This window comes from Lineus longissimus, chromosome 14, assembly GCF_910592395.1.
Source record: "Lineus longissimus chromosome 14, tnLinLong1.2, whole genome shotgun sequence".
Classification (NCBI taxonomy): Eukaryota; Metazoa; Nemertea; class Pilidiophora; order Heteronemertea; family Lineidae; genus Lineus; species Lineus longissimus.
In genome coordinates, this window is record NC_088321.1 from 6321186 (window position 1) to 6347537 (window position 26352).

Here is a 26352-nt window from a genome sequence, read left to right on the forward strand (position 1 = left end):
GTTACTATTTATAGCTCACAAGGTCATTTGCATAAGATATTGATGTCGTTTTAGTCACGTGACAGTCGGACATCGACACTCATTTCTACGCATTTGAGCTTATTTCAAAGTCAATTATCTTTGACCCTGCATTGTTTTTAGCATGAATGATACCATAGAGTCAGAGAGAGAAATATTCAGAACAATTATGTAGTATTTCCAACACTCGGACATGTGCCAGATTGAATCTAACTGCCCTAGTTAGAAAGCCTGAATCCATTACGAAACCGCATATTTGTCCGACATTGCCTGTAATTCAGCGATGGGGAAATAGAGGGCAGCAGCTGCAGTGACGTCATCTTCGCGGAATGCTATTGAATGCACAGTGACCTTTCTGGCATGTATATAAAAGCGGCAGCTGCCATTCTTGAGTTCGACACCTGTCAACTTAACTACAGGGAGGGGCATGCCTGAATTAAAAGATTCTAACTTTTAAAACCGAGGAAGTCCATATATGGCAAGTGCAAGTATTGGATGGGATGACAGAATTATAAAGCAAGATTGACCAAACCTGATCATGTATGTGACTCACTTACACTTGATATCCCTATGGGCTAGGTGTTTCCCATGGAGGAACTGAATGCCACAGAGAATCTGATACGTGTAGCGTCTTAGTTTGTACTCAGTCAGTGGCTGTCCGGCTATCTTCTTTGTCAAAGATCCCTGTGAAATAAATATGTTTGAAGGTTATCGAAAAAATCCATTTCACGCAATTTGAACATCGAGGAAAACGACATACATTTAAGGGTCAATAAAGGCATTGACTAAACAACATGCCGTAGTCCGGTAAGTAGAAGTTAGCTTTTAAAATGCCAGACGCCCCTTCCAGCAAACCCATTTCATGTCTCCGCGCGAACCTGGTACGCTGGGCTTGTTCCGAAACAGTGCTAATGCTCGTATGTACAGAATAAAATATCATTGTCCGAGGACACATCATGAGAGCTGTTGCATTGCGATACATAGCAGGCCTCCATTAGACTGTGTGTTCGCCGATATTCTGGTCATGGTAATGTCGGTTCTGGAATAGCGTGCATCCGTGTTGTAGGTTGGAATTGGAAAGAATGGACATAAACAAGACAGTGCATATGTTTTAGCACTTTTGATTGCCATTTCGGCCGTAAGAAAGTGATATGAATTTGGCACAGTAGCGGCTCTCTGGGACCTCACAAACAACTATGCCCGCGATTTCCAGCGGGTGAATTCTTGCTTTAAGGTGACTGTGATTATACAGTATTGGGGCTTATATGGTATGATCCGACCTGGTCATCAGCTGTGCTCTCATTAGAGAGTATTCACAGACATTCAATAATCGGCCAGAGACTATAAGGAAAATATAAAACATAAACTTCGCAGAATAAAATGTCTTGTTTTCTTCGTCAGTGGTTTGCCTGATAAGGGAATAAAATCAGCTCGGTGTACATAATTGAAGGTCATAATTTTAATTTGTGTTCGTAGTCGTGGAATGTAGGTTATGACTTTTGAACACTCACTTGCCTGGTTTTCCCGATAGAGGCGCAACTGTCTAATTATGAAAAATGTGCACCGAGCATTATCCGTGAGTTATATATGAAACAGTTTTCAAATAAAAAAGATGTGTTTTGGCATAAGGAATACAATTCACAAAACATATCCAACTTTTATCCCCGTTTTAAGCATTATATTATGTTAGCTCTCCAAGAGGGCAATACTTTTTTAATGTTTAGTTATTCATATCTTGCATGTATTGTATTGTATTCTTTATGTCAAAATAAATCCTTTTATCGCAATATTACGGATAATGCTCAGTGCATACTACAACGACTGCTGAACGACTGTTGTCACATTTTTCATGATCAGACAGTGGCGCCCCTATCGGGAAAACCGGGCAAGTGGATTTTCAAAAGTCATAACCTGGAATTTAGACCACGATTGAGGGGGTAAATTTTTTTTTACTGCTTGAAATGCCCGGATGGTCAGAAAAATACCATGATGGCGTGTTTTCTTCAAATTGTTAAACTTCGCCAATAGATCGATATTTAACAAAATATTTTCTTATAAAAACATTACACTTGCATGTATTATCGCAGTTAAAGGCAAAGCATAGGCACAAAACAAAGTGGCATTTTGTTCTCCAAAAGAGCCGCTTTAGGCACGGATTCCCCCCCCCCCCCGAAATTGCCTTGAAAATACACAAAAAGATACACACCGGGGATGTTCTACTCCTCTTATAATTAGCATGAAGAATTCACAAAGACTCAGAATTTGGAACTTCAGAATTGAAAAAAAATCAAATTAAAGCTAACTTTAACTTACAGTGCTACAGCAAAAATTTGCAAAACCTCGCCTTTCCTGCCCAGCATTTATATGGGGCCATGCTGCAATTTATTTTAAAATATCATGGTGTTGTAAAAAAGTTATGAGAGTAAATATGTTTTCACTCGATGTCGATGATTTACATTCTTACCAATTACAGTCTAATTAATGACTTTAAGCCAAACTCAAAACATATTGTGACAATTGGTTCAGAACAGTACAAATCTTTGTTCTCAAAACGTTTTTGTCGTGCCATCGTTTCAACTCCTAACAAAGTTATCTTAAAAGTTTTGTAACACATTTTATTATAGGTGTATAGAGTCACCTTAAGAATGGTAGTAGCTTGATAATTCATGACACTTTGAAAACATATTTTGATAAAACACGCCAGGTTCACCACTGCCTTGAAATGAGTTAATCCCATACTATTGCATGTCGGTCGTGTCAGTTCGGGAAATGCGGCACTGCTAAAGTGGCCGTATATTTGCGACTGATCTAATTCCACAATTTGGATCTTACCCCAGTCAAATATTCCATTCCAATGTACCACTTGTCAGTAGCCTCATCATTATGCTCGAAGTAATATTGTACGATATGTTGATGCTTGTATTGACTGATCTCGCGCATTATCTTCACCGTATTCAAAAGGGCTTCACCTTCCTGCAAAATAATTTTTTTACCATCAATAAAAACCATCAATATCTGTGGCTGACACATACGACCACGGTCGCATACGGCACATATCTCTTGTTTTCAGTGCCAGTGGTCTGACCCAGTGCCAGTGCCTGAGTGCCAAGAATCATCCCAAATTACCTCTGCGATATGCGATGAGTATGAAACAAAATTCTTTCAATCACAGTTCGGTGCCGTGAGATGCAAGGCACTCGCTCGTATGAGGTAGCCAGTTCACCGACCTGCGATAATTCTGGAATAAACGAAACACGGGCTGCTTTCGAAATCATTGCTCATTTGCTGAGAACTGATGCTTGTTTTGCCGGACACCATGCGAATGGTAATCCTAATCGTAGGTTCCATCCCAAGTAGTCGCAAGATTGCGGACCGGGTTTATCCTGAATGCGATTTTGCAAGAGAGTGATTCCACGGTGTTATCAACCAAGAGGCCAATATTTCAAAGGATCCTGTGAACAAGTATTTTCGATCTGTTGGTGGTAGTGTATACGTTTAGTTCCAAAAGCACTTTAAGTTAATACAGTTTACCCATTTAGACAATTTCAGTCTGATTTTTTTCCAGAAAACATTAGGAAATATTTTTCACAGAAGAAACATATCTTTCATAACCATCGTGTGCAACACGTGCGGATAATACCCTTTAAAGCTTGGTGCAACAGTACTCTGCATGCAGTGTGACACAAACCAGTGAAAATCTTTTTTGTTACAACATAATTAGCCATTTTTCTGAAAATGTATGAACAAATTGGAAATGACAGAAAGCAAGAAACCAAAAGTCACAACAAAATCATCCATATGCCGTGCAGATCCTGTAAGCCAGAATCAAATCGGGTAGTTGTAAAAACAAGAAACAAAACAAAACGAAAAGAAACAGAAACACAGAAATGCAGGAATGAAACAGAAACGCAGGAACGGAACCGCCACTCCTGTGGCGAATTCTGGTTGTTGCCGCAAAGCGGTTGTAACAAAAACAGGTATACTCAGTCGGAATGGAAGAAGGAATGCTCATTTCCCAATATCCCTTTCAGCCTCCTCAAGGCCTCAAGATAGCGATAGTGGCGCTCCTAGGTTCCTAGGTTACTACATTATGCAAATGAGTATATCTCCCCCGAAAACCAAGACTTGCGGTTAGGGAGAACGCGTCAACCGGCTTCTGATTGGTAGAGCAGGATGACGTCAAAGTAAACATAGTGCACATGCGCGTCATCCAGATGAGGTCACATGGCCATACTCGCGTTATTTTTAGCAATGCCATGTGTGTTTGTTTACATTTTGAAATGAAGTCGGTTTTATGGTATTTCTTTCATTTTTTCGAAGGCCTTGCGTTTATCTCACCACCATCTCTAGGCTGAACTTTGACCCTAATCAGCATAATTATGATAATGAAGGCAATCTACATTGAACTTCATTAACATAAAGCAGATCTCTAAAGACATATTTTAAGAATTGAACCAATGGACGAACTCTACACCACCAAGACATTGCACTACTTCACCATTTAAAACAACAGGCTGTAGGAATCGAACCTACCAAAACACTACACCACCATCTAAAAAGACTGCACTGCTTGTTCAAGGTATTATAACATGATGGAATAATTTAAAATAACTTCCTGGTTGTGAAAAAAGGCTGTGCCAATAAATTGTCAGGAACTTATCACTTCAGGGGGCTAAGTGCTCTGATAACAAGCAAAGTAGGAGTTGCTGAAAAAATCTCCCAGAGATTACTGATCATGAACTTATCACTTGACAACAATAGCCACTGAAAAATGCATTTCCATGACCTATCTGGTGAGAAAAATGATATGAAATGCCTGTCATTTCAGGATATAGGTATTTTACAATGCGCTAATAGGCCACGTACTTGTTATCAAGTTTTAAGCCATTTTCCCTTTAGAAGTGTACTTTCTTCGTGCTCAAAACTTTTTCCGAGACGTAATCCAGGAGGAACGCTTTCAAAGCCAAATAGACCTATCGAAGCCTGTCTAATCCTTACACCGTTCCATCAGCAGGCTGTGCTAACACCTCTCCCTCAGCAGGCTTTGCGGTAATGAGGCACCTCCTTACTTGGCCTGAAATATGATCTGTCCGACCTTACACCAGAGTCTTTCAAATAAAGGGTCGGGTCACAGAGTTTCCTTTGACCACAGAGCTCTCTTGGGCAATTATTTGGAAGCCATGATGAAGCCCTCTTTAAATCAGCTACAAACTCAGCTGAGGTGCAAAACAATGATGGATCGACCAACATTCAACGAAAAATATTCTAAACCCGGATCTATAAGACCAGAAGACACCGCCCAGAATAGGTTGATTCATATTCATTCCAAATTGAATGGTCACTCCCGATTAATACTGATTGGAGCACATTCCTCTGGACACGGCCAATGGCCTAAGAATATGGTATGCTGTGAACAAGGTGCGTTGGTAGGCCTGTATGAAATGAACATGAAGACTCGCGTGTCCAATAACCTTTCTTTTATTCAATGAGAACAATAAGGCAGGGTAAGCAACATCAAATCTAGGCCCTGTGATTCATACATCGTTTAATCAGCGACATATAGAATTAAAGGTAGAATGCCAGAAAGTAATGTCGATGAATTTTTAAGACATCCTCTTCAACGTAATGAGTATAAAGTTAAGACAGATCCAACTTACATAATGAGTTACAGGTTGGGACAAATGAATAGAAGCCCTCATATGATCGAACTCGGACTTAAGTCAGTTTTAGTCTTGACCTTGAACAACAAGTTCTTCATCCATATCTAGAAACTGAAGTTCATCGTTCTCCTGAGCCTCCTCTTCCACGTCACCGAATAGCAGTGGTCCTGCATCAATGTCCCGAGGACGAAACGCTGCCTCAAAACCGTTAATGACAACTCGGGCATCAACTGCATCCCATGCCTGGCTTATGATGTTTACCACATCAAGTAATGTGATTGGAGGACACTCTCCATCATTGTCAGTGTTAGCTGTTTTCCAGGTTTTCCACTGCTGCTTTGCGTGCGATTTAAAAGATTTCATCACTGCCACATCTAGCGGTTGAGCAATTGATGTACACCCAGCCGGTACGAAGTCAATGATGCCGCCCATTTCCATCATTCCATTTCCAAATATTTCGGTCCTGTGAACTCGGTATCTGTCAACAACTATGAGAAACTGTTCGCAGTTTTCTGTTTCCACATGTGGTCTAAAAACTGCATCGATCCAATGCACAATGGTTTCTGTCTTCATCCATCCTGATTGAGATGAGGTTACTCGAACATTCTGAGGCAAGTCATTCTCGAGGAGGGCATCCAACTGCCTTACGAACCCACGCCTTGGAAATGTCACATGGGCAGGCAGTTTGCCACCCGTGGCAGTGATGCACAGCGAGACAGTGCATCCAAGTTTGGGGTTTGATCGAGAAGTCCTGATATCGACTGATTTCGTTCCTTTGTTTTCACAGCTGTAGAGTGGACGACAGTCCAGCAGAAGGAAGGTTTGGTCCATGTTAAAGATGAACTGAAACCCGATGTCGAATTCATCAATCGTCTCAGCGGTGTACCCCCATTTCGCCTACACCCATTTCGCCTACACCCATTTCGCCTATTACCCATTTCGCCTACACCCATTTCGCCTACCCCCATTTCGCCTACTCACCATTTCGCCTACACCCACTTCGCCTATTCACCATTTCGCCTACTCACCATTTTGCCTACTCACCATTTCGCCTACTCACCATTTCGCCTACTAAAAAGGAAAAGAGTGGTGTGCGCCGGAATTTGGTAATGATCGGCAAATTCCTTGCTGCTCGCGACAGTACCATTTTCAAGCGCCTTGTCCAGATCTCGAAGGTACGCTAGTTTTTCGTGTACACTGTAACTTCGCCGTCTCTTTCTCAAAGCCTGTGCAGCTTGGGCCTGCATCTTGTCATGTAAAGATAACCCTAACCTGACAACAACATTAGAAGAAGAGCTCACAGGACTACAAAAGACAACACGCAATTGCAAATTGTTACGGCAATGCACAAAAGGAGCGTCATCGGTCACTGTCAATTTTAAGATTGCTATTGACTTCATATTCTGATTATACTCATAATTTACCTGACAGTAGGCCTATAACTCGGACGAATAGTGAAATCAACATGCCACTGGTCAAACCTTCTATTTACAAAGATTCAGGCCCTTTGCTCAGCTCATGACATTTCCCATTGGCCAACCTTCATAAAAGGTATGGTAATAAAATGAATAATAATCAGTGGGCCTGAGCTTAGTCAATTTATATTGTCTGGTCTTATAGATCCGGGGTTAGAGTATTTACTCTGCACATGAGGTACACATATCGGGTTACAAATATACAATATAAATTATATAGAGGAGAACGATTTAAGAATTCAGGCAGATGAGTTGATTAGCTGCTAATTGCCAAACATAACAATAATCAAACCACAATTACTGCATGCACTCTCATCTGTTTGCAATTTGTTATAAAAAAATCCAAAATCAGGTTGTTATCAATGGCAACATGTACCGTAAATTGTTTCTTATGAGGTGACTCAAAAATTGATGTACACAATGTTTGTACAGTTTAAGCCAAATTGCGCGTTCAACAATATTGGAACGGTATACCTCACACCACTTTGCGCTTTATATATGTGTGCCAAAACAAGCTCATCGATGGGAAAATGAACCATTTTCTTATCTAAATCAACTAGAAACTGGGCTGCAAAATCACAAAACTATCAAATATCCCATTAAATAACAGTTACATTAAATTAGAAAATTTAAATAGACATGAAATGGGGTTTCTAAACATGTGAACATCTAACCACAAAAAACGAGACGTCTTGCATTTGTTCATTTTTTTTGTTTACCGCGAACGCGAAATTAAACCTGCTATAAAACTAGTTGTAATCGGTCAAAATTAATAAGATATGAATATCCCATTAGATTACAACAAATAGAACTATGTGATACCCTCAGATAGAGGTAAGCGCTTAATATTTCTAAACCCTGAACGGGGCAAGGCATTTCAGGTAGTCGCAACCAATTCAGAAAAACAATAGTAACACTAACAACACAATAAACCAAGGTAGACCCAATAAAAGTATACATTTTCCAAAAGCTTATAATGTTATCTAAATTCTTTCCCCATTTGATATTGAGAAAGAAACAAAATTTACCCACTTAAAAGGGACTTATTCACCAAAAAGGGCCTAGGGGGGGGGGGGGTCGGCCAGCCAAACCACCCCTCACGACCACAAACATTGACCAATACGCACTGTACTCTGATGAACCAAATATACCACCTAACAAGGTGCGACTTACGTAAATAGAATGTTTGGAAGAAAATCGCGAGTCCGGGTCTCCTGGTAGTTCGTATTATATATATATTACCCTACAGTTGGTTATTCGACCCGTCGTTGGAGTGGTGATCGGCAAGTTATTTATAGTAACAGTGAAAAGGGGTTTCCTCGAAAGTAAAAATCGCCGAGCCAACAGCCGTGATTGGTCATTCTTCACGGCTGCACGGTGATTCCCCATTGTGGCGGGTGATTAAAATAGCATACGGAATTAACCGTAGGTGCCCATTTTCAACTTTTTAAAAGGCTCAACGTACTCCGTAGCTGCCCCCATATGGGTTTTAAGCACCGACAACATACTGAACTGCTAACCACAAAAATATGTGATGACGTGGAGTAGAAAAACGCTTTTCAAGAATCATTCTCAAACCAGTTCCATCACTTCTCCTCAAAACTGTCGAATAGCAAAATGCGAAACATATCGCTTTTCATATAAATGTTATCGTTGACACTATATCTAAATAGTTTTATAGAGATCAGTGACTTTGAAGCAGGCATTTGCTTTTAAACAGGGTGTTTTTAACGTGTTCAGCTGATCGAAGAATTGTTCAAAATCCAGTTGTGCGGAATTGGCTTGGGTGTACCACGCGACTCGATAGAGCTCTGTCCAAATGCGCGTCTTTCGGAATAGTCGTTGGCTTTGATGTTGAAGCCATGTTCCCTAGTTGCGGGACCGCATTCATGAAACCTTAACTTTGTCACCAAGAACGATTTACATGGGGTAGCAAAGGCGGAGGCAACACAAGAGGCAAAAAATTCAGTCTTTCCATAGTCACTTGTAAAACTGGTGTCGTCCAAACAGATAGTGAAAGACGCACGCGTTGATTCCAACAGCCCGGTGGAACATCTGTGGTTGTTTCCCATGTGTCAGTGCTTCCAAACAATAGGCAGCTAGAGAGACCATGACTTTTCAATAGGGGGAAACACAGAAAAACTTGTCAATCTATCTTTTAGCGTTCCCAAACAATGAGGGGAAACACTCAAAAATAGAAACACTCAAAAACATTACACCGGCATTAAGTTCAATATACATGTAGGCCTAAAATCGCGTTTAAATGTTTAATATAAGCCCATAATCTATTCTTCATTCAAGCTGACAAGGCCCTCCTCCATGGGCGAGACATGGATTATTTCACCATTGAAGCCAAAACCTCCTATTGAAAATACGTTACGTTCATTATACTAATGAGGTACAAAAACCACCACCTGGGGCCAATAGGAAATCGCCTCTCATTCTTTGATGGACGAATTTTCGTACTTAGGTTCGTTCAATTATGAGACAGATTAATAGATCTGTCTCATAATTGAACGAACGAAAACCTAAAGTGTACCGTGCACCTTGATTAGTTTGTTACCTTCGCTTTGATTGGCGAATGAGGACCTAACGATACGTATTGCCACCATACGGCGCCACCGTTTCTGTTCCTCGACTAAGTCAGTGTTTTGTCCGGTCAGCGTTGCATATTAAGCTCCGCCCATGGTTTCTGATTGGTCAATCTAGTCTGTTAACGTCTTTGAATCGGTTTCTTCATCGTTTTGGTCGGTACAACGCGATGCGTTATACTCGATCGTTTTGTCAATGGGCATAATAATTTGAGCCCGATAGAAATGTAAAGCATTGTGTGATCAAGTTGGGAAGCTAGGCCTATTGAAGGTCAAGAAGTTGAAAGCTCATGATTGTCATTGACTAAGTCAACCTTCATTTGGCACGCATTGCCTGCGATTCCAAACAAGTCAGGATTTCTGTTGACTACATGTATGCCAATCGGTGACTGCCTCAGCATTTTGATGGCAGGAAGACAAGCAGTCGGCGCGGATGAAGCCCGCATCCTGCGGGAGGCCTATCAAATCAATCGCGAAAACCATACGAGGAATCTTAGATATGTTAGAAACAGCATAAATAGGCTTGATAAAAGATCTAGAGCGTTATACACCACCCGAACAGACAAACAACTACGAAGAAGGATCGGAGAGTATATCAAGCGGGCAATTGCTGAGTAAGTAGTCCTCTCCTCAAAAAGGTTCTTCACCCCGCCCCATCTGTTCCCCCGGGATTCCGCAGGTGCGCAAGGTGTCCAGGGCAATTTCGTCCTCCAACAGGTCGATGACTTCAAGAAGGGCTGGTCTAGTCATCCGGTAGCGCTGATACAAATCTACGTCATCATAGGCGTCAAGAGGCTGCAATCGGTCTCTAAACACACGCTGCCTTCGTAAAGCCCGTCTGGCTTCTCCATCTAACAAGATCAACGCCGCTGCCATGATAGCTGCATGTGAAAGTGTCGCCAACTGTCTAAGAAAACGCTACGAAGCCGAAAACACCCCACTAGTAACGACTTACGAAATCGAGTGCTTCATGTGCTCGAGTGCTTCATGAATATGACGCAACTCACTAAGAACGACCTACGTTACTAAGGCCTAAGAAGGCTTCATGAATAAGGCCCCTGTGCTTACACATAATCCACACCAGACTATAGGCCTTTTTACACGGTGTGTGTTGACCGAACCGGCCTAAACCCGATCCGGATTGGTTCTGACAGGGTCAGTTCACCTGGAGAGAAAATCCAATTTAGACGGTGCGGGTTATAGCTGAGCCGGTATAATGTCTTTGAGTGTTTCTGTTTTTGAGTGTTTCCCCTCATTGTTTGGGAACGCTCAAAAATAGATTGACAAGTTTTTCTGTGTATCCCCCCTATTGAAAAGTCGTGGTCTCTCTAGCTGCCTATTGTTTGGAAACACTGACACATGGGGAACAACCACAGGTGTTACACCGGCTTCGATCCGGGTCGGGGCCGGTTTGTTCGTGCCGTGGCCGATGGTGGCGTTCGCCGGTTTTAAGATGTATTAAATGGCCTTCAATGCTCACGTTCTACTTAGAAAAATCGATGTTTTATCGGCCATTGCATCCGGCCTGTCACAGCTTTGACTGCACGTACAATTTACAGACCAGTTTGGCAAATCTTCGAATCTCAAAATGTACATGTAGCTAGTGTCTAAGAACTTCCCTTGCGATATGTTCACTGTAGGCTACAGTCTCTATTAACTGATGGATATTATAGGATACACATGGTTGATACACATGGTTACATACTCTTAGTCCTTGAACAAGAGACCTGGGAGCCCGCCCCCAAACAGCATGCTCACGATTAATGTGACCTGTAGATACGGTTTATGCCAGTTTCGCCTATTCCTGTTTCGCCTACAAAATTCCTGTTTCGCCTATTCCTGTTTCGCCTATTCCTGTTTCGCCTATTCCTGTTTCGCCTATTCCTGTTTCGCCTATTTCCTGTTTGACCTATTTCCTGTTTCGCCTATTCCTGTTTCGCCTACTTTCCAGTACCCCTACAATAAATCGACTCTCCCAGGGGGAACCTTAGGCATGCATGTCCATTTTATGGGGAAAATGTGAGGGGACAATTGGATGATGTTAACGGGCGATGTGATGACAATTTGTCTAATCAAATGCCATCAACTTTGTTAACAAACCATGCCATGACCGTTTTGAAAGAGTCACCTTGAAAGCGGGGACAGTCTGGGACTTATTTGACCATATGACCATACTGACACACAGTAAAAACTAATAGATTAAGTAGAGTAAAGCAGTCGCTTATTTTATAAAAACAGGAATTCATGAGTTTTTGATACAAATACATAATACATGTACTGTACATTCTCATAATTATTTGATCAAAATCAGCTGTAAAACCCATGTCATAGCAAAGAACAATGTAACTATAGGTATTCTTTCTATTACGAAGTCAGTTACTGACTAAGACAAAAGAAAGAGAATCCACAATATAAAATGCAGGCCTAAGAAACCTTTCTCAAATCTAATGAGAGGGTAAAACTTTCTTACTCTTTTAGTTCTTGCCTTTTAAAATAAGCTAAAACATAAGCCTATGTAAGCTATGTATAATTTTCAAAAGTTATTCCGAATAATACTGAAATAATTGAGATGTCGCTAAATCCATTATTTCAGACTTTATTCTTAATGATAGCCTTTAACACTATAGTAAGGGACGGTTCATATTCCTACATCTGTGGGGAGGTTAGCAATACATTTGAATAGGCGAAACAGGAATTAGGCGAAACAGGAAGTAGGCGAATCAGGAATAGGCGAATAAGGAATTAGGCGAAACAGGAATAGGCGGAACAGGAATAGGCGAAACAGGAATGCGCCTGTAGATACGCCTAGTAACTTCAGGCAGGCCTACATTTTTTTAAAGCGTTGGCAATTGCCTGAAAAAGGGCTATACTCGGGGCTTTTCTTTTGAAATGGACGCATTCCATGCTATTGTTCGAACTTCGGCTTGAATAAAACTGACACGGTGTTTCTATTCTCATAAGTTTAATCGGATTGATTGAAGAAAGCTTACAGGATGTCCCTACAAAATAGCACTATTGACATTCAGGAAAACCTTAAGGCATCTTGAACAAGCTCATTGTCCATTTCAATAAACTCAGTGCCGGGCTCAACATCCTCATTGTCATCACCAAGAGCATGATCTTGAATGTCCAAAGGGCCGACATCAACACAGGCTGCGGGTGGAAGACTGCCTCGAAACCATTTATGACAACCTGGTTAGGGACTGCCTCCCAAGCGCGACTGATGATGCCAATTACATCAAGCAAGGAAATGGGGTCACAGTTTCCATCGTTGTCAGTGTTTTCTGATTTCCATGTTTTCCACTGTTGCCTAGCTGCTGCCTTGAACGACAGCATCACTGCGACATCTAGCTACTGTGAAATTGATGTGCAGCCCGCTGGAACGAAGTCCAGGATGACATCAAGCTCCATTATGGCATAGCCGAAGGCTTCTCCGCGGTGAACTTGGTACATATCGGCAATAAGAAAGTACTGATTGCAGTTCTCTGCCTCCAAATGTGAAGCCTTTGTTTGACAGATGTATGAAGGATGACAGTAGAGAAGGAAAAATGTCCGGTCCATATTGAAGACGAAATTGAAAGGAATGTTGAACTCTCCAATTGTTCCTAGTACGCTATCGCGAAACACTGTAACTCGCTCAGCTGCATCAGCTGGTATTGTAGTGGTATTTTTGTTAGATTGCCGTAAACTAATGTTCTTGCGTTTCATGAATTCACACACCCATCCATTTGATGCCCTAAATTCGTGAAGAATCGGTCTAGCTTCAATTTCTTCATTTTGTCTCCGTTCATCCAAGGTTTCCCACAATGCTCTGAACAATTTCTAGTGCTTAATCATGTAATGTCTGAACAGAGACTGGCAAACGTCAATTTTTCATTGCAAGAAACCATTCATGAACATTATTTTCCACATCAGTCCAACGTCCTTGACTCTGCTCCCGACGCCGAATTTTTCTAACTTTTTCATAGCCATCCTCAGCAGTTTCCTCTAGACGCTCCCTGTCCCATTTTTAGCTCACCTCTTAGCAGAGGTGAGCTTATCCCATACCGTGGCGTCCGTCGTCCGTCGTCGTCGTCGTCGTCGTCGTCGTCATCGTCGTCGTCCGTCGTCGTCCGTCGTCCGTTAGCAGGGCACGTTTCGTAACTGTTAGAGCTATTGAGTTGAAACTTGGTACACATGTACCCTTATGTAATGACACCTTGGAGACCAAGTTTCGGTCCGATTCGTTTCATGGTTTGGCCACCAGGGGGCCAAACGTTAAAAGTGAAAATATGCAATATCTCCCTTAATAGTAGTCGGGAAATTTTGAAAAAAATATGGTAGGTACTTCTAGCAAAGGTGCATCATATATCATCCGGGTTTTTGATTTGACCTCCTTTTCAAGGTCACAGAGGTCAAATGGTGTAAATTGGCCGTTAGGATGTAACGATGGCACGTTTCTAAACTGCAATGACTATTGATACCAAATTTGGTACACATTTACCCCTTAGTCAGGTGATCTCAGGGACCGAAGTTTGGTCCATTATGATTCACCACTTGACCACCAGGGGGCAAAATCCAAAAACCTTAAAAATGTGATTATTCCTTAACTTCTTGCCCGATTGCCACCAATTTGATATCATGGGTACATCTAACCACCATACAGTATATGTCACACAGGTTTTTAATTTGACCTTCTTGTCAAGGTCACAGAGGTCAAATGGCGTAAATTCGCCGTCAGGCCGTAACTATGGCACGTTTCTTAACTGCAATGATTATTGATCACAAATTAAGTACACATGTACCCCTTGGTCAGGTGATCTCAGGTACCGAAGTTTGGTGCGATCTGATTTGCCGTTCGGCCTCCAGGGAGGGGGCCAAATCCTAAATTCTTCAAAGTGCCATTATTCCTAGTAATGACTTGCCCGATTGGCACCAATTTTATATCATAGGTACATCTAATTCTAGCAACCATTCAATGTGTCACCCGGGTCTTCTTTGATTTGACCTACTTTTCAAGGTCACAGAGGTCGAATGTACTGTAAATTGGCCATTTTGGGGAAATTGTAATTGCTTGGACCTACATCAAACCTAACACTACATGACACAATACCATGCTCTTTATCCATCTTTCCTCCACATGAGGTGAGCACAATGGCCCTGGCCATTTTCTAAAGGTTTCATAGGGAATCCTATAGTGCCCAGCGAATTCTGAACCATCCTGTACTGTGCCATAGCAGCCTCACATTCCCATAGGTACCTTAACTTCTCGATCACCTGATAGCTCCTACACCTTTTCGCTAATGCTCCAGCTGCCTGAGCCTGCATCTAAGCGGTACCGGATATTCCAAAACGTGCCGTGTGGACGCTGAGCTTCACATTCATTCAGTAGTAAAACTTAATGGGTCTAGGAATTGATTGCATAATACTAGTGTCAAGACCCAGTGTCAAGATGACCCATACAAATGGCACCATGATCAGGCACTGTGAAATCTACATTATTGATCATCCACATTGACAGACCAAACCATTCATGGAAATCGCCTCCCAGAATGGACCTCTTTGGCGTTGCTGGTCATATTGGTGTCATATAGGGCTATGAATAATCATGGATAAGGCGGGCTTACTGACTTTTCTTTGTCTGGTCTCTCTTTCAAAGATTTATAGTATATACACTTATATTAGATACATAACACGACTCATTGCTATACAATGTACACACAGATTCAAACCGACCTGGTCTGTTCGCATGTACACGACAGCACGAACTTGCATTAACCGGCCTAATTCTCCTGAACTGACGGTTAATGTCGGTTCGGGCTAGTTAAAATCCCATTTACACGGTGCGTGTTGAACCAAAGAGGTTTCGATCGGGATTGAAACTGCACCGTGTAAATTGGGCTATAGTCCCAAAGAGAGAACCTGATCGCTGAACTAACCTTTGTTCTTAAACTTCCTACGGCATCTATTTCCTTGATCGCAATTGTTTCATCCGTTTTCATATCTTGGTACGACCAAACTGTGCCGTACGCACCTCTGCCTAGGAAACCGTCTTCTTTCCTTTTAAAATCCGAAAATTTTCGCTCCTTTGTTGTGTCTGAAATAAATATAAAACGAAACTGAAACGCTCATTAAGTATGACCAAATAAAAACTGAGGGATGTACGAAAGCTATAATGTGGTAATTTCGCAGGCTTCAAGTGTTCCTTTTTGTGTTATTAGAAACCGGTGGTGGTGGTATTGCTGCTGAACTCTCGCGGACGCCTTTGGCCAAGTTCGGGCCCAAGCCGCAGATCGGTACGAAAGCCCAATTGGCTATGTCCATGTAAACTCAAAATAGAATATTCAAACCTCAACCAGGCACGTTTGCGAATGCATCTTTTTATAACTCGAAAATGACTTGATTTACTATGATTATGAAGGTAACTGTTCAATACTGTAAATAAAGTATATTGTCTTGTCGTTCTTTGAAAACCTAGTTCTTTGAAAATACTATACGGGGTTTAGTTTTGAGTTACATTTGTCCTTTCCATTGGTGCATGTACAGTGATAAAGTGCATGTTAATGAGCAAATTTACATTTACGATGAGAAAAAAACAAAACGTCACGTCAAAAACTAAAGTGTCGGGGGGAACAAGGAGAAACTTTGCAAAGTTTTCATCAAACTGATAACCATATTCCTTCCTTCTCTGTCTCCAACAATTAAAAGTTGCTGCAGTCTACCTGATGCGTTTATCCGCGAGTGAATCGACGAGACGAAGCATTTTTCAAGCATCCGAATGGTACCTTACAGATCCGCAAGGGGCGCGATACCGAAAATGTTGCAAAAATCAATAACGTGATCGTAAATATTGTCATATTTTTCAAAATGAGAGTATGTAAATGATACCCAGACGGTAAACCAATGAAAGGCCACTATCTATTGAACCTTACAAGTGATTTGGGGGCCTTGAAACTCCTTATATTTATCAATGAAACCTTATTCCCGCCTAAGGTTTTGACCGGGCCGTCCAAAACTCCCCATTTTTTGGCGGGCCATTCCCTTTAACAGCAATGGCTTGGCTTCTGTGAGTGGTAAGGAGAATTGACAGTTTTTTTTATGGGAGTAACATTATTGTGTTGCATAAAACGTCTACTTTTTACTCATGTAAGAATCATAGTACTAATAATAACTTCAACTTATTTTCCGGTTATGATAACACAACACACATCTTCATGATCATGATCTTTCTAAATTCTCAAACTAACTGAATCATGACCTAATCGCCTTGGACGCACAACCTAGCCACATATCAATCCGCCCCGACGATCGACACATCCATTCGATTCGATAACACTCGATAAAGTTTGATAAATAAACTAGAACTGAGATTTCACAGGAGCACCTGTGAATTCATGACTCCAGGGTTGTTTTGAGGGCGATATCGTAAGAGTTGGTCTTGAGTATGGGGACCTGAAGGTCCGTGTGAGGCACCTGGGGAGAGAAAGACTAGTTGAACGATGGGATCTGACACGGACACTACTATTGATCTCATTGTATGAATACCATTTAATTACAAACAAGTGAAAACAGATCATATCATATTCCTTGGCATAAATCAAAATAGGAGTGCGGGAACAAGGTTTTTTAGCAGGAGGAAAGCGAGAACATTTTGCGCCGTCGTATTCCGATTTGACTGGTTAGTGGTGAAATCTGCTTTTAATTTTGCAGATTAACATATTCGTTTTTATAGTTCTAACGTTGTCTGAATTAAAGATGCTTTCCCAATGCTTGACTGGTCTGGCAAGAGGCATTGCCAGGAAAACGTGACGTCATTTTGGCCATTCTTCTTACCGCACGCCCTCCCTCTCCGTAAAACTTCCTGACATGGTGTGAAGTGGGAGGGCGCACAATGGGAACCACACTGCCGCGATGTTAATAGTTTCTATTTATAGAATTCAGCGGCAGAGCGGAAAAGTAGATTAACTCGGCTAATCTCAATGGATTTTACCCAGGAATGTTTTCAAGGCGAGAGAAACATCTGATTTAGGTACTGCGCTTATTAGATTTCATGTTCATGCCGAAGATTGGCCTAAAACGTGGACGAAAAGAGTGCATTATCGAGTGTTGGAGAGGTCACGTGATTGGACGAGAAACTGAACAAAGTTTTCGTGCTTTTTTTTAGCTGTCAACATCAATGGCTATAATATACTCCTGCAGAATAGTAGAACTAATAGAACTAATTTCCGAAGTTTCCAATAGTTTGAACACAAATCAGAATCAATTTCGCAAAGAAAGTTGACTCCATTCGAAGGTTGTTTTGACCAAATTCCGTTGAACTCATCGTTATGAGGGCATTTGAACACATTCTCGTTGATCTTTTCTATAAACGTGTGAAGTTTCGTACCAAAATACGTTTCCGTAAAGGCTTAAAAAAGAAAATTTGTCACTTACAAAATCATCGCTCCGGTAGAAATAAAAAGGTCACCGCCATTTTCTTGATGATAGTACGCCAGGTAACCTCGGCGGGAAATTTAAAGCGGAATCATCCGGGATCAAACAACAGTTTTGCTCACTACCGCCAACTGGTGATATAAATCGACACTAATCTATTTTATATCAAAACTTCTGTATCATGAAGACCTTTTCAACTTTATTTCAAGCTTTTATCTGTTGGAATAGAGCGTCAAATGTTTTTTTTTTCATTTACGCATTTTGCCCGCTGGGGAGCTGAATTTGAGTCGAATCGCCCAATTTTTTTTCCGTAAGCAACATTTTCTGCGGTGTTTATAAGCAAGACTAGATTTGAAGTGCCTTGGTTGTATGATTACAAAATGCCCAACTTTTGTCTACAGATGGCTAGATGGAAGGATGGAAGGATGGAAAGACGGACACCAATCGAATAGCTATTTGATTAGCTCCGCTGACTTGGTCAGCTGAGCTAAAAACCGGGCCCTGCATGCATCATTCACTGTTGGCTTAAAAGATATGTACCTGCATTTCCACGGTCGGCTGAAGAGGTGCCAGCTTTTCCACTGTCGTCTGAAGTGATACCAGCGACTGAAACGCAAAGCAAGTAAATATCACACCAGTTTGTATTGTCTGTGGTTTAAATAATGGAGAAGCACGATTCACTCATAAATACTTAACAAAATCAAGTGGTTAACCCGTATGATGGAATTAGATATTAATTTTGTAACGAAAAGAGTCCAATTTGGGGACGGAGATTTCAGCGTGAATGTTGTAATGTTGAGGCAACTGTGTAAAGCATGCTGAAAGTCTGATGGATGGATTTGATGGATAATAGAAAAGAAAATGATTTAATATTTGTTAACAATGGCCTCAGGGCCACGTCAAAACATAGGTTACAGAGGGTCAGCAGCTGTTATCAATAAATATGGGAAATCCACTCCTTCACAGGGCAGTTATATTTGAATGTTACCACGCTTACGTCTGTGCTACGAAATCCGCGTCAGGTGCAAAATCCGCGTTCATTTAGTGTTAAAATTAGATCACAACGAACCACTTCTATCAAATCATTGTATCCATAATGCAACTTAAAATTGATCTAAAAATGCTCAAATATGAAGGCTACATATAGTTCATCAAATGCTAAATTACCAAGCGTGAGATGTTATGTCCGGTCGTAAACTCTCAATGTCGATTACTTAGCGACAGTTAGAATGGTCATGATCAGGCTTGGAGATTTGGGAATTCCCGACGTCAGTCCAGTGCAGACCATTTACTTAAAATTTAATTCAGAAAATGTCAAAAATGCCAAAAATAGCACTAAATAGCATCACTGCAGGCATAGTAATACATATTATTTTCTTTCTCTTTCCACCCTTTCCACTGTTTCGATCGACGTGGCCTAGTGGTCTTGGGTATCCACGTCACATTTAAGGCCTATAAAACTGGTACTTACAGAAACTCGAATGACATAAGATTTTACAATATCAAATTGAAAACACTTTGCTGACTTTACCCCTATTTTGGCGTTCATAAATGGATCGATCCGCCGAACCAGTTGAGGCAGAACGTTACTTGGAGCAGCCGCGGTTCCCCGGCTGTTCCTTGGGAAATACCCTACCTATATTATGACGTTACCATAGTGGTTGGGATCGGGACATAGTTTTCCCGGTTAAAGTAATGTTTTGCGGCTTGGTTACCAAAGCTGCAATAACTTTGGCAATATAAGTCTTAACTCAACGCGACAAAAAGCATTATTTTCTGCGAGATCTACTCTACCCGAAATATATCAAAAGGTACTGTAAAGGATATTGAATAAGATTTTACAATATCAAATTTAAAACACTCTGCTGACTTTACCCCTATTTCGGCGTTCATAAATGCCAATATAAGTCTAGAAAATTAAATTGGAACATTATAAAACAATTTTTGGATCCATCATAGCAACAGTTTCCATACTTTGGGGTAAAAGTATGTGAATAGAGGCAACTGGATTTTTTTAAAGCCCCAAATTACCGGTATTTGCTGTAAAACACTGTTTATTGGTTTCTATGGTAACCGGCCATCAAATAACATCAAAGACATTTTACAGAAAAATACTATAAACTTGTAGAGGAGAAAGTACCCTTCAACACAAAAGTCAAATAACATCATTTGATCATGTTTTAAGAAATATACAATGACTTTCAATAATTTGTAGCAATCTCATAAGTTTCATAAAAATTGACGTATCAAAAAGTTGTTGTTGACAGTTTGCGATGGAAACAAAAGATAAGTCGGGTTTTTGTCCCCATAATGGACCATCGTTTCGGTATTTGCATTTTACCACTTTAAATGAGAGAAAAAAAATCTTCAAAAAACGAGATTTTCGTCATTTCTGGACCTATGTGAATAACCCCAAAATGATAACTAACAACTTTCCTAATTACAAAGCTATGAATCCATTATTTTAATCGGTAATGGAAGAGTACTGGTGCTTTACAGGGGAAAAGATATAAGGATTACTAAGCACACTTTTTAAGAAAAATACAAATGAGTACTTTAAAAAGATTACCTCTTGAATTAAAAAAAAGCCAAAAACTTTGTTGATGATTGTTCGGACCTTTAATATCAAAATGTCCCATTGAAACTTTTTTTCAGTAATAGCCCATAGCATGAAATGAGAGACCATCGTTGCCGATTTTCTAATTTTCCAACCGTTTGTGAATTTAAAAAAATACTCCAAGCAAACTGATTTCGGCTAAATTTCAAAGTGGTGTAAATCCTGTAATTCTTCAAATAATTCGACAATATTTCATACAGTTCATGGTCTAGGTTTAGTAAACATATTCCTACTTCAGATTTTGTATTTTCATAAGTATCTTTGCAACACGATGGCTTTATTCAGACGAATTGTCCGTGGAAAACATTGTTTTTTATAAGTTCACCATTAACAATTATTTTTTCAACCTATTTTTGACAAATGTATGATTGAAATAGATAGCATGCGCAGAGGTATCACTTTATGAGTTTCCTAAAGATGAGTTAATTGTACTTCCTCTAACTAGTCGAATTGTGAATTAGTAAGGGGGAGAGATTGAATGTTCCTGAACCAGTATGCATACACTACTCTGTAATGAGTTTAATCGTGCCATGAAGTCAAGCCCCCCCCCTCCATGAAAATCACCCAGTCCCTGATGGCTCATGGTGTCAAATTTAGTCAGATACTATGATGCAGTAGTAACTACTTTGATACATCATGCTTCCTCTAATGAAAATACCTCAGCACACCATGACAGAACTGCAGCAGTGACATCTCAAAAGGGAACGCGTGATGCAATAATAATCCCTACTCTTTCTTTCTGGCACTAATTTGGTTCACGTTGCCTCTTTACCTAATTATACCATCAGGTTTGTGCCTGACATGAGACAACTTTAGTTTTAACATTATAAAGAAAGTAACTTACGCAACTTATCTTTGAGAAGGTCTTCTGCTGAGGGACGTTTGGCTGGGTCGACGATGAAGGTCAGGGCGAGGAAAGCTTTCACATCACTAGGAACATCGTCAGCAATAGGAGGGGTATTACCATTCCCAATAGGATATAATACCGTCCTAGGATCATGCTCATTCCATGGACGTTTTCCCGTAGTCATTTCCAACACAACACAGCCAGTGCTCCTATGGATGAGACATACACTCGTATATCAAGTGACTTCTTCCACTATACAATAACATCTATCTTATTGCCATACAGCTAAGAGAGAGTTGTGTCCCTTGCGATTAAATGAAATTTCTCGACACATCCCACAATGGTGTCTGTCACCAGTTAGAAGAAGTTAACGATGCTGATTTTCAGAGCCCATCTCAATTTTATCCACAAAATGTTATGTTTTGTATTTGACCGCTAAACTATTACAGCCTACCCAAAATAGACATGCCATAATAGACATGCAAGAATTATGAGTGGCTGTTGAATTTGAGGGGCTAAGGAAATTGAAAGAGCAGTTCGGCAAGGATTCCTGTTGTCGCTACTTCTGGCTATCGCCGCCATTTTCTGGTGCCTCATGTCAAAGTCATATCCGCCGTAGCTAGATTTACGAGTTGCTCCTAGATTTCGCTGGATAGTTTTTCTGTAAACAGAGTTTGGAAAAAAAACGCAAATCTGCACATGATCTTGTTGATTTCATGAATAAACTCTCAATTTGGTAGCGGGTTGGCCACATGTTTATATGCTGTACTTTTGACCACGTGGCGGCAAAGCTAGATTGACGCCGTTGTACATACTGTATTTCCATGTCATAGTTTAATTGAGGAGTTTCGAGGGGCGATCTTTGCCTTATTGTTTACCCCATTTAATAATTAGACAAAAGATTCAGACAAATTCTTGAAAACCCGCACCCGGTGTGATCAATTTAAACCACCACGTGCCGTGATGACGGCCCAACAGCATTAAGTATTTCTGTCCACCAATCACAAGCGCAATATTCAGTACCTAACTTTAGCGTTTGAAAAAGTCGACAACAAATAATGACAAAACATGCCACAAGTGGTTGCATTTTAGAGAGTGGCCTCTGTTACCTAAGATAACATCAAGGTCAAAATGCTTCTAGAGCGCCGTGATTGGTTTGTTCAGATAAATTGATGACATGCATTATTTAAAGGTCACAAAGTGAAGATGTCTTGCTATATGAACCTTTCATATGATTTTATGACTTTCGACCTACATAAACCAAAAAAAGGAGGTCACACTGGCCAAAATCTTTCGATACAGACAGTAGTAAAGCCATAAAAAGCCATAAAAAATCGAATGCTCAAAATAAGAAGGATTTTGTATGTTATTTGATATGTTATCATGCTCAACGTTCATCAGATTGTTCGACAGAAAAAGCATTAATTCATGACACCACAAGAACTACATTCTGACTGCACAGATAGCAGCCCTACTCGACGATGATCCGCGTGCACTGCGATCGACGCTGATTTTTTAATAAGAATTTCCAAGGAGGCCATTTATACCCCGAAAAACCGGCACCAGAATTTGAATGTGACCCGACTGAGCTAAAATTATGCTGTCTATGAAGCTATTGGATGGACTTTGATCTCTGTGACCTTTAAAGGGGGACTATGGGCAGGAGCAGAGGGGCTAATTTGGCCATCTTCAAGTGACTAATATTCACTGCAAGGGACCTGGGTCGTGTCAGATTCAGCACTTAACATATTCCTTGTATAAGCGTGAATCATTTCGACTTACTGTGAGATGTGAGAGACCCCTATTGGCGACTTTGTGTAACTTTATCTTGCCTGCCTAGCTGCTTCCTATATTGTCCCTTTAAAGGCAGGTTAAGTCGAAAACCCACGTGATAAGTGATGTGCTATAATCTGATAAATATAACTCTTAGTTTACATGTGACATAACGGATTTTCTAGACGACAGCGTGAGACCATAAAGTCGTCCATCCATCCCAACGGTTACGACGTGGGGAAGGACGACGAAAACTACAATTAGGACGGACGACGGACGCCACGGTATCGTTAGCTCCCCTCGGGTGAGCTATTAAACGAAATATATTTTTTAAAGTCTTACCATATATCAGTCTTGAGACCATATCCCTTTGTGTTTTCGTCGATGCGGTAACCAGTCGCTGCTTCCGGTGATAGGTAGTTATGTTTACCTGCGCCAGCCGTTGTTGCTCCATGGGACAAGAGACTGGTACTAAGCTCTTTGGCGATTCCAAAGTCAATCAATTTAATACGGTCGTTCGAGCCGAGAAGGATGTTGTGAGCTAAGGAAATAATAAGGTACTGCGATGATACAATCAGATGTCATAAAACATATCCGAATTTGTGATAGAAGGACTGGTTACTTTCAAGCATGGTACATATGGAGCCCCCATTCCCCTTTACGGAGGCAATTGAACGATTTCCGCCCATAAGTCCGAAGGTCCTCTCGTCCGAATGTCCACAATTCTGAAGGTCTATAAGTCCAAAGGTCCAGAAGTCCGAAAACAAAATTTTGAAACTGATGATCTTTGGACTATTAAACCAGTGAAAAAAATCTTACATGTATTAAAAGTTCAATAGAAGTGCAAAATAATGCAAACGACGGCGGCTGAAACTGTAGAAAAAAGTAACACAACACGTACCTAGGCTAGATATTGAAATGATACATGTATGTTTGTTATTTAATTATTCACTTGTTTGAACAAATCACAATTACTATCGCAGTAACCGAAATAAAAAATAAACGTTAACTATAAACTGTACGTGTGTTTCTAATCATGCATCAACGAATTACGCATATAGACATCTTATAGGGACAATTAATACTTGTCAATTGCGCATGGGTCCGCACATAAAATGGTTTGTTGGGGAACAGCGGCGCAAGAAAATAACACAAGAGATTTATGCGCACGCTAGGCGCAATGTGGTAGTATGAATTGACCCTTGGCTGACCTTGTGCACATATTTCCACATCCGTTTTCGGTGTGCCAAGAAATTTCAAAACCTCCCTGGTTAAAAAGAAAAAGAAAAAATCTATATGTGCGTAGCGGTTTTTCACGCAAACCAAGCGGACCGAAGGGAATTCCCTGGTCATCAAGTTGAACACCCTTTCATTGGTATTTTGCGCATCTAGCGGAACGTCATTACCGACTTTAGACAGCGAACTCTTTCACTACATAGACAATTGCATTCCAGTACTGATCGATGTAACGTACACCATCGGCATTGTACTTGGCCTTCAGGCGCCTTATGTGAATCTCCAATCTAGCTGGGGGATCCTCACCTTTATAGGCGGCATCGGCTGCTGATTCCATGACGACCTGCTCGTCTTTCATCTTGCGAATGATGTGCCAGAGGGTTGGATGCGCCCTTCCGATCTTTTTGTTCCATTTATTGTGAAACCCCGGAAAAAAAAGGAAGAATATGAATTTTGTCTGTCCAGGTACATGGACTTAGGTTTCCTTCTCTTATCGTTCTCCTTTACAAGTTAAAAGACAACGTTTTACAATAATAATGCACGTATCTTCCATGTGATTATTTGTGCGTGTGTCGCTGTCTCGATTGAAGACGTTCCACAATGCTGGTGGGAAGTTTCCATCCGGATAGTTTCTTTCTACGTCGTCTAGGAAGTCTTGCAGAGCTGGAAAGCGGTTGATGAGGCGCCTGGTTGAATTTCTCTCGACCAACATCCGAATGTTCTGGGGGACAAGTGCCAGTGGTATGGGTCCTAATGCCATAACTTTCCGGCTACTCATCTTTAATCTCTCCATCCGACGGTACTGAACAGCCATCCAAGATTCTGTATTCTACGCCAAAGACCCTGGCATAAGTGGAAATAACATGCTTATAACTGTGCAATGCGAAATTCCGTTTCAAAGGCGAGAAGTAGACCGTTCTCGAAATCAGTAATAACCAACTGCGGGGCTAGACGGTGGTGTACCACCTCGCATACTTTCCGTCTTACGTGCTGGGAAGCAGTTGTCTGTTCTTGCCAATTGTCTTCCCCATTACAAAGCATCAAACCAATGGAAGCACCCAACCAATGGTACATTCCGTGAATGGTCACAAGTTGCGTGTACAGCTGTGGACAACTCTTAAATGTCCCATCTAAATAGATAGTGCGACATATCTGCAGCTTACGGCAATTACCATCGGTCGCATGAATCAGAATTCCCCACTTGTTGTCAATATGGCTCAAGAATCGTTCGCTGTTCAACGTCCTTCTCCATTCCTATTTCATGAAGACTTCATCGATATCATGTGGAACTGGTGGTACCATCTCTGACCTAACACGGAACAGCGACGTCCGTACTGCCTCGAATTCTGGAATTGCTCCTGGATCTTGAATGGTCATGATTGTCAACTTTTCATCATAAATGCGCTTGTTTGGCTTGGAAGGGTCATTCCTTGCTACTTCTTATTAGGTCTTCTTCAGGATGATGTTGGCGTTCGGATTCCTAAAAAGATAAGTCCCTTTGTTGAAATGTCCAATTTAAAGGGGCAGTGATCGATTCAGTGGAGTTTGTTTACTGAACTATAGGGAGCTAGCGGTGGGTTGGTGAACAGAGGGCAATGCACGTGAACCAGATCAGGGTTGGAACAGCAAAATACCAGTCTAACACCTCGTTGCAATCATCCCTGGATGTGTGGCTCCCTACGCTGATAATTTCAGTGCACTTGATTGTGGAGGACTACAGTGC

General features: G+C 41.0%; 1 protein-coding gene across 1 annotated transcript; it reads right to left on the reverse strand.

Moving 5' to 3' along the window:
- Positions 1-567: 567 nt before the first annotated feature.
- On the reverse strand, positions 568-24987 carry LOC135499217 (mitogen-activated protein kinase kinase kinase 3-like). Its single transcript, XM_064789880.1, has 7 exons — positions 24868-24987; positions 23736-23953; positions 21618-21829; positions 18697-18762; positions 15663-15820; positions 2851-2991; positions 568-702 (listed from the first exon to the last, which is right to left on the reverse strand). Exons 1-7 carry the CDS (start codon positions 24985-24987, stop codon positions 568-570), a joined length of 1050 nt encoding a protein of 349 aa, XP_064645950.1.
- Between the last annotated feature and the right edge of the window lie 1365 nt (positions 24988-26352).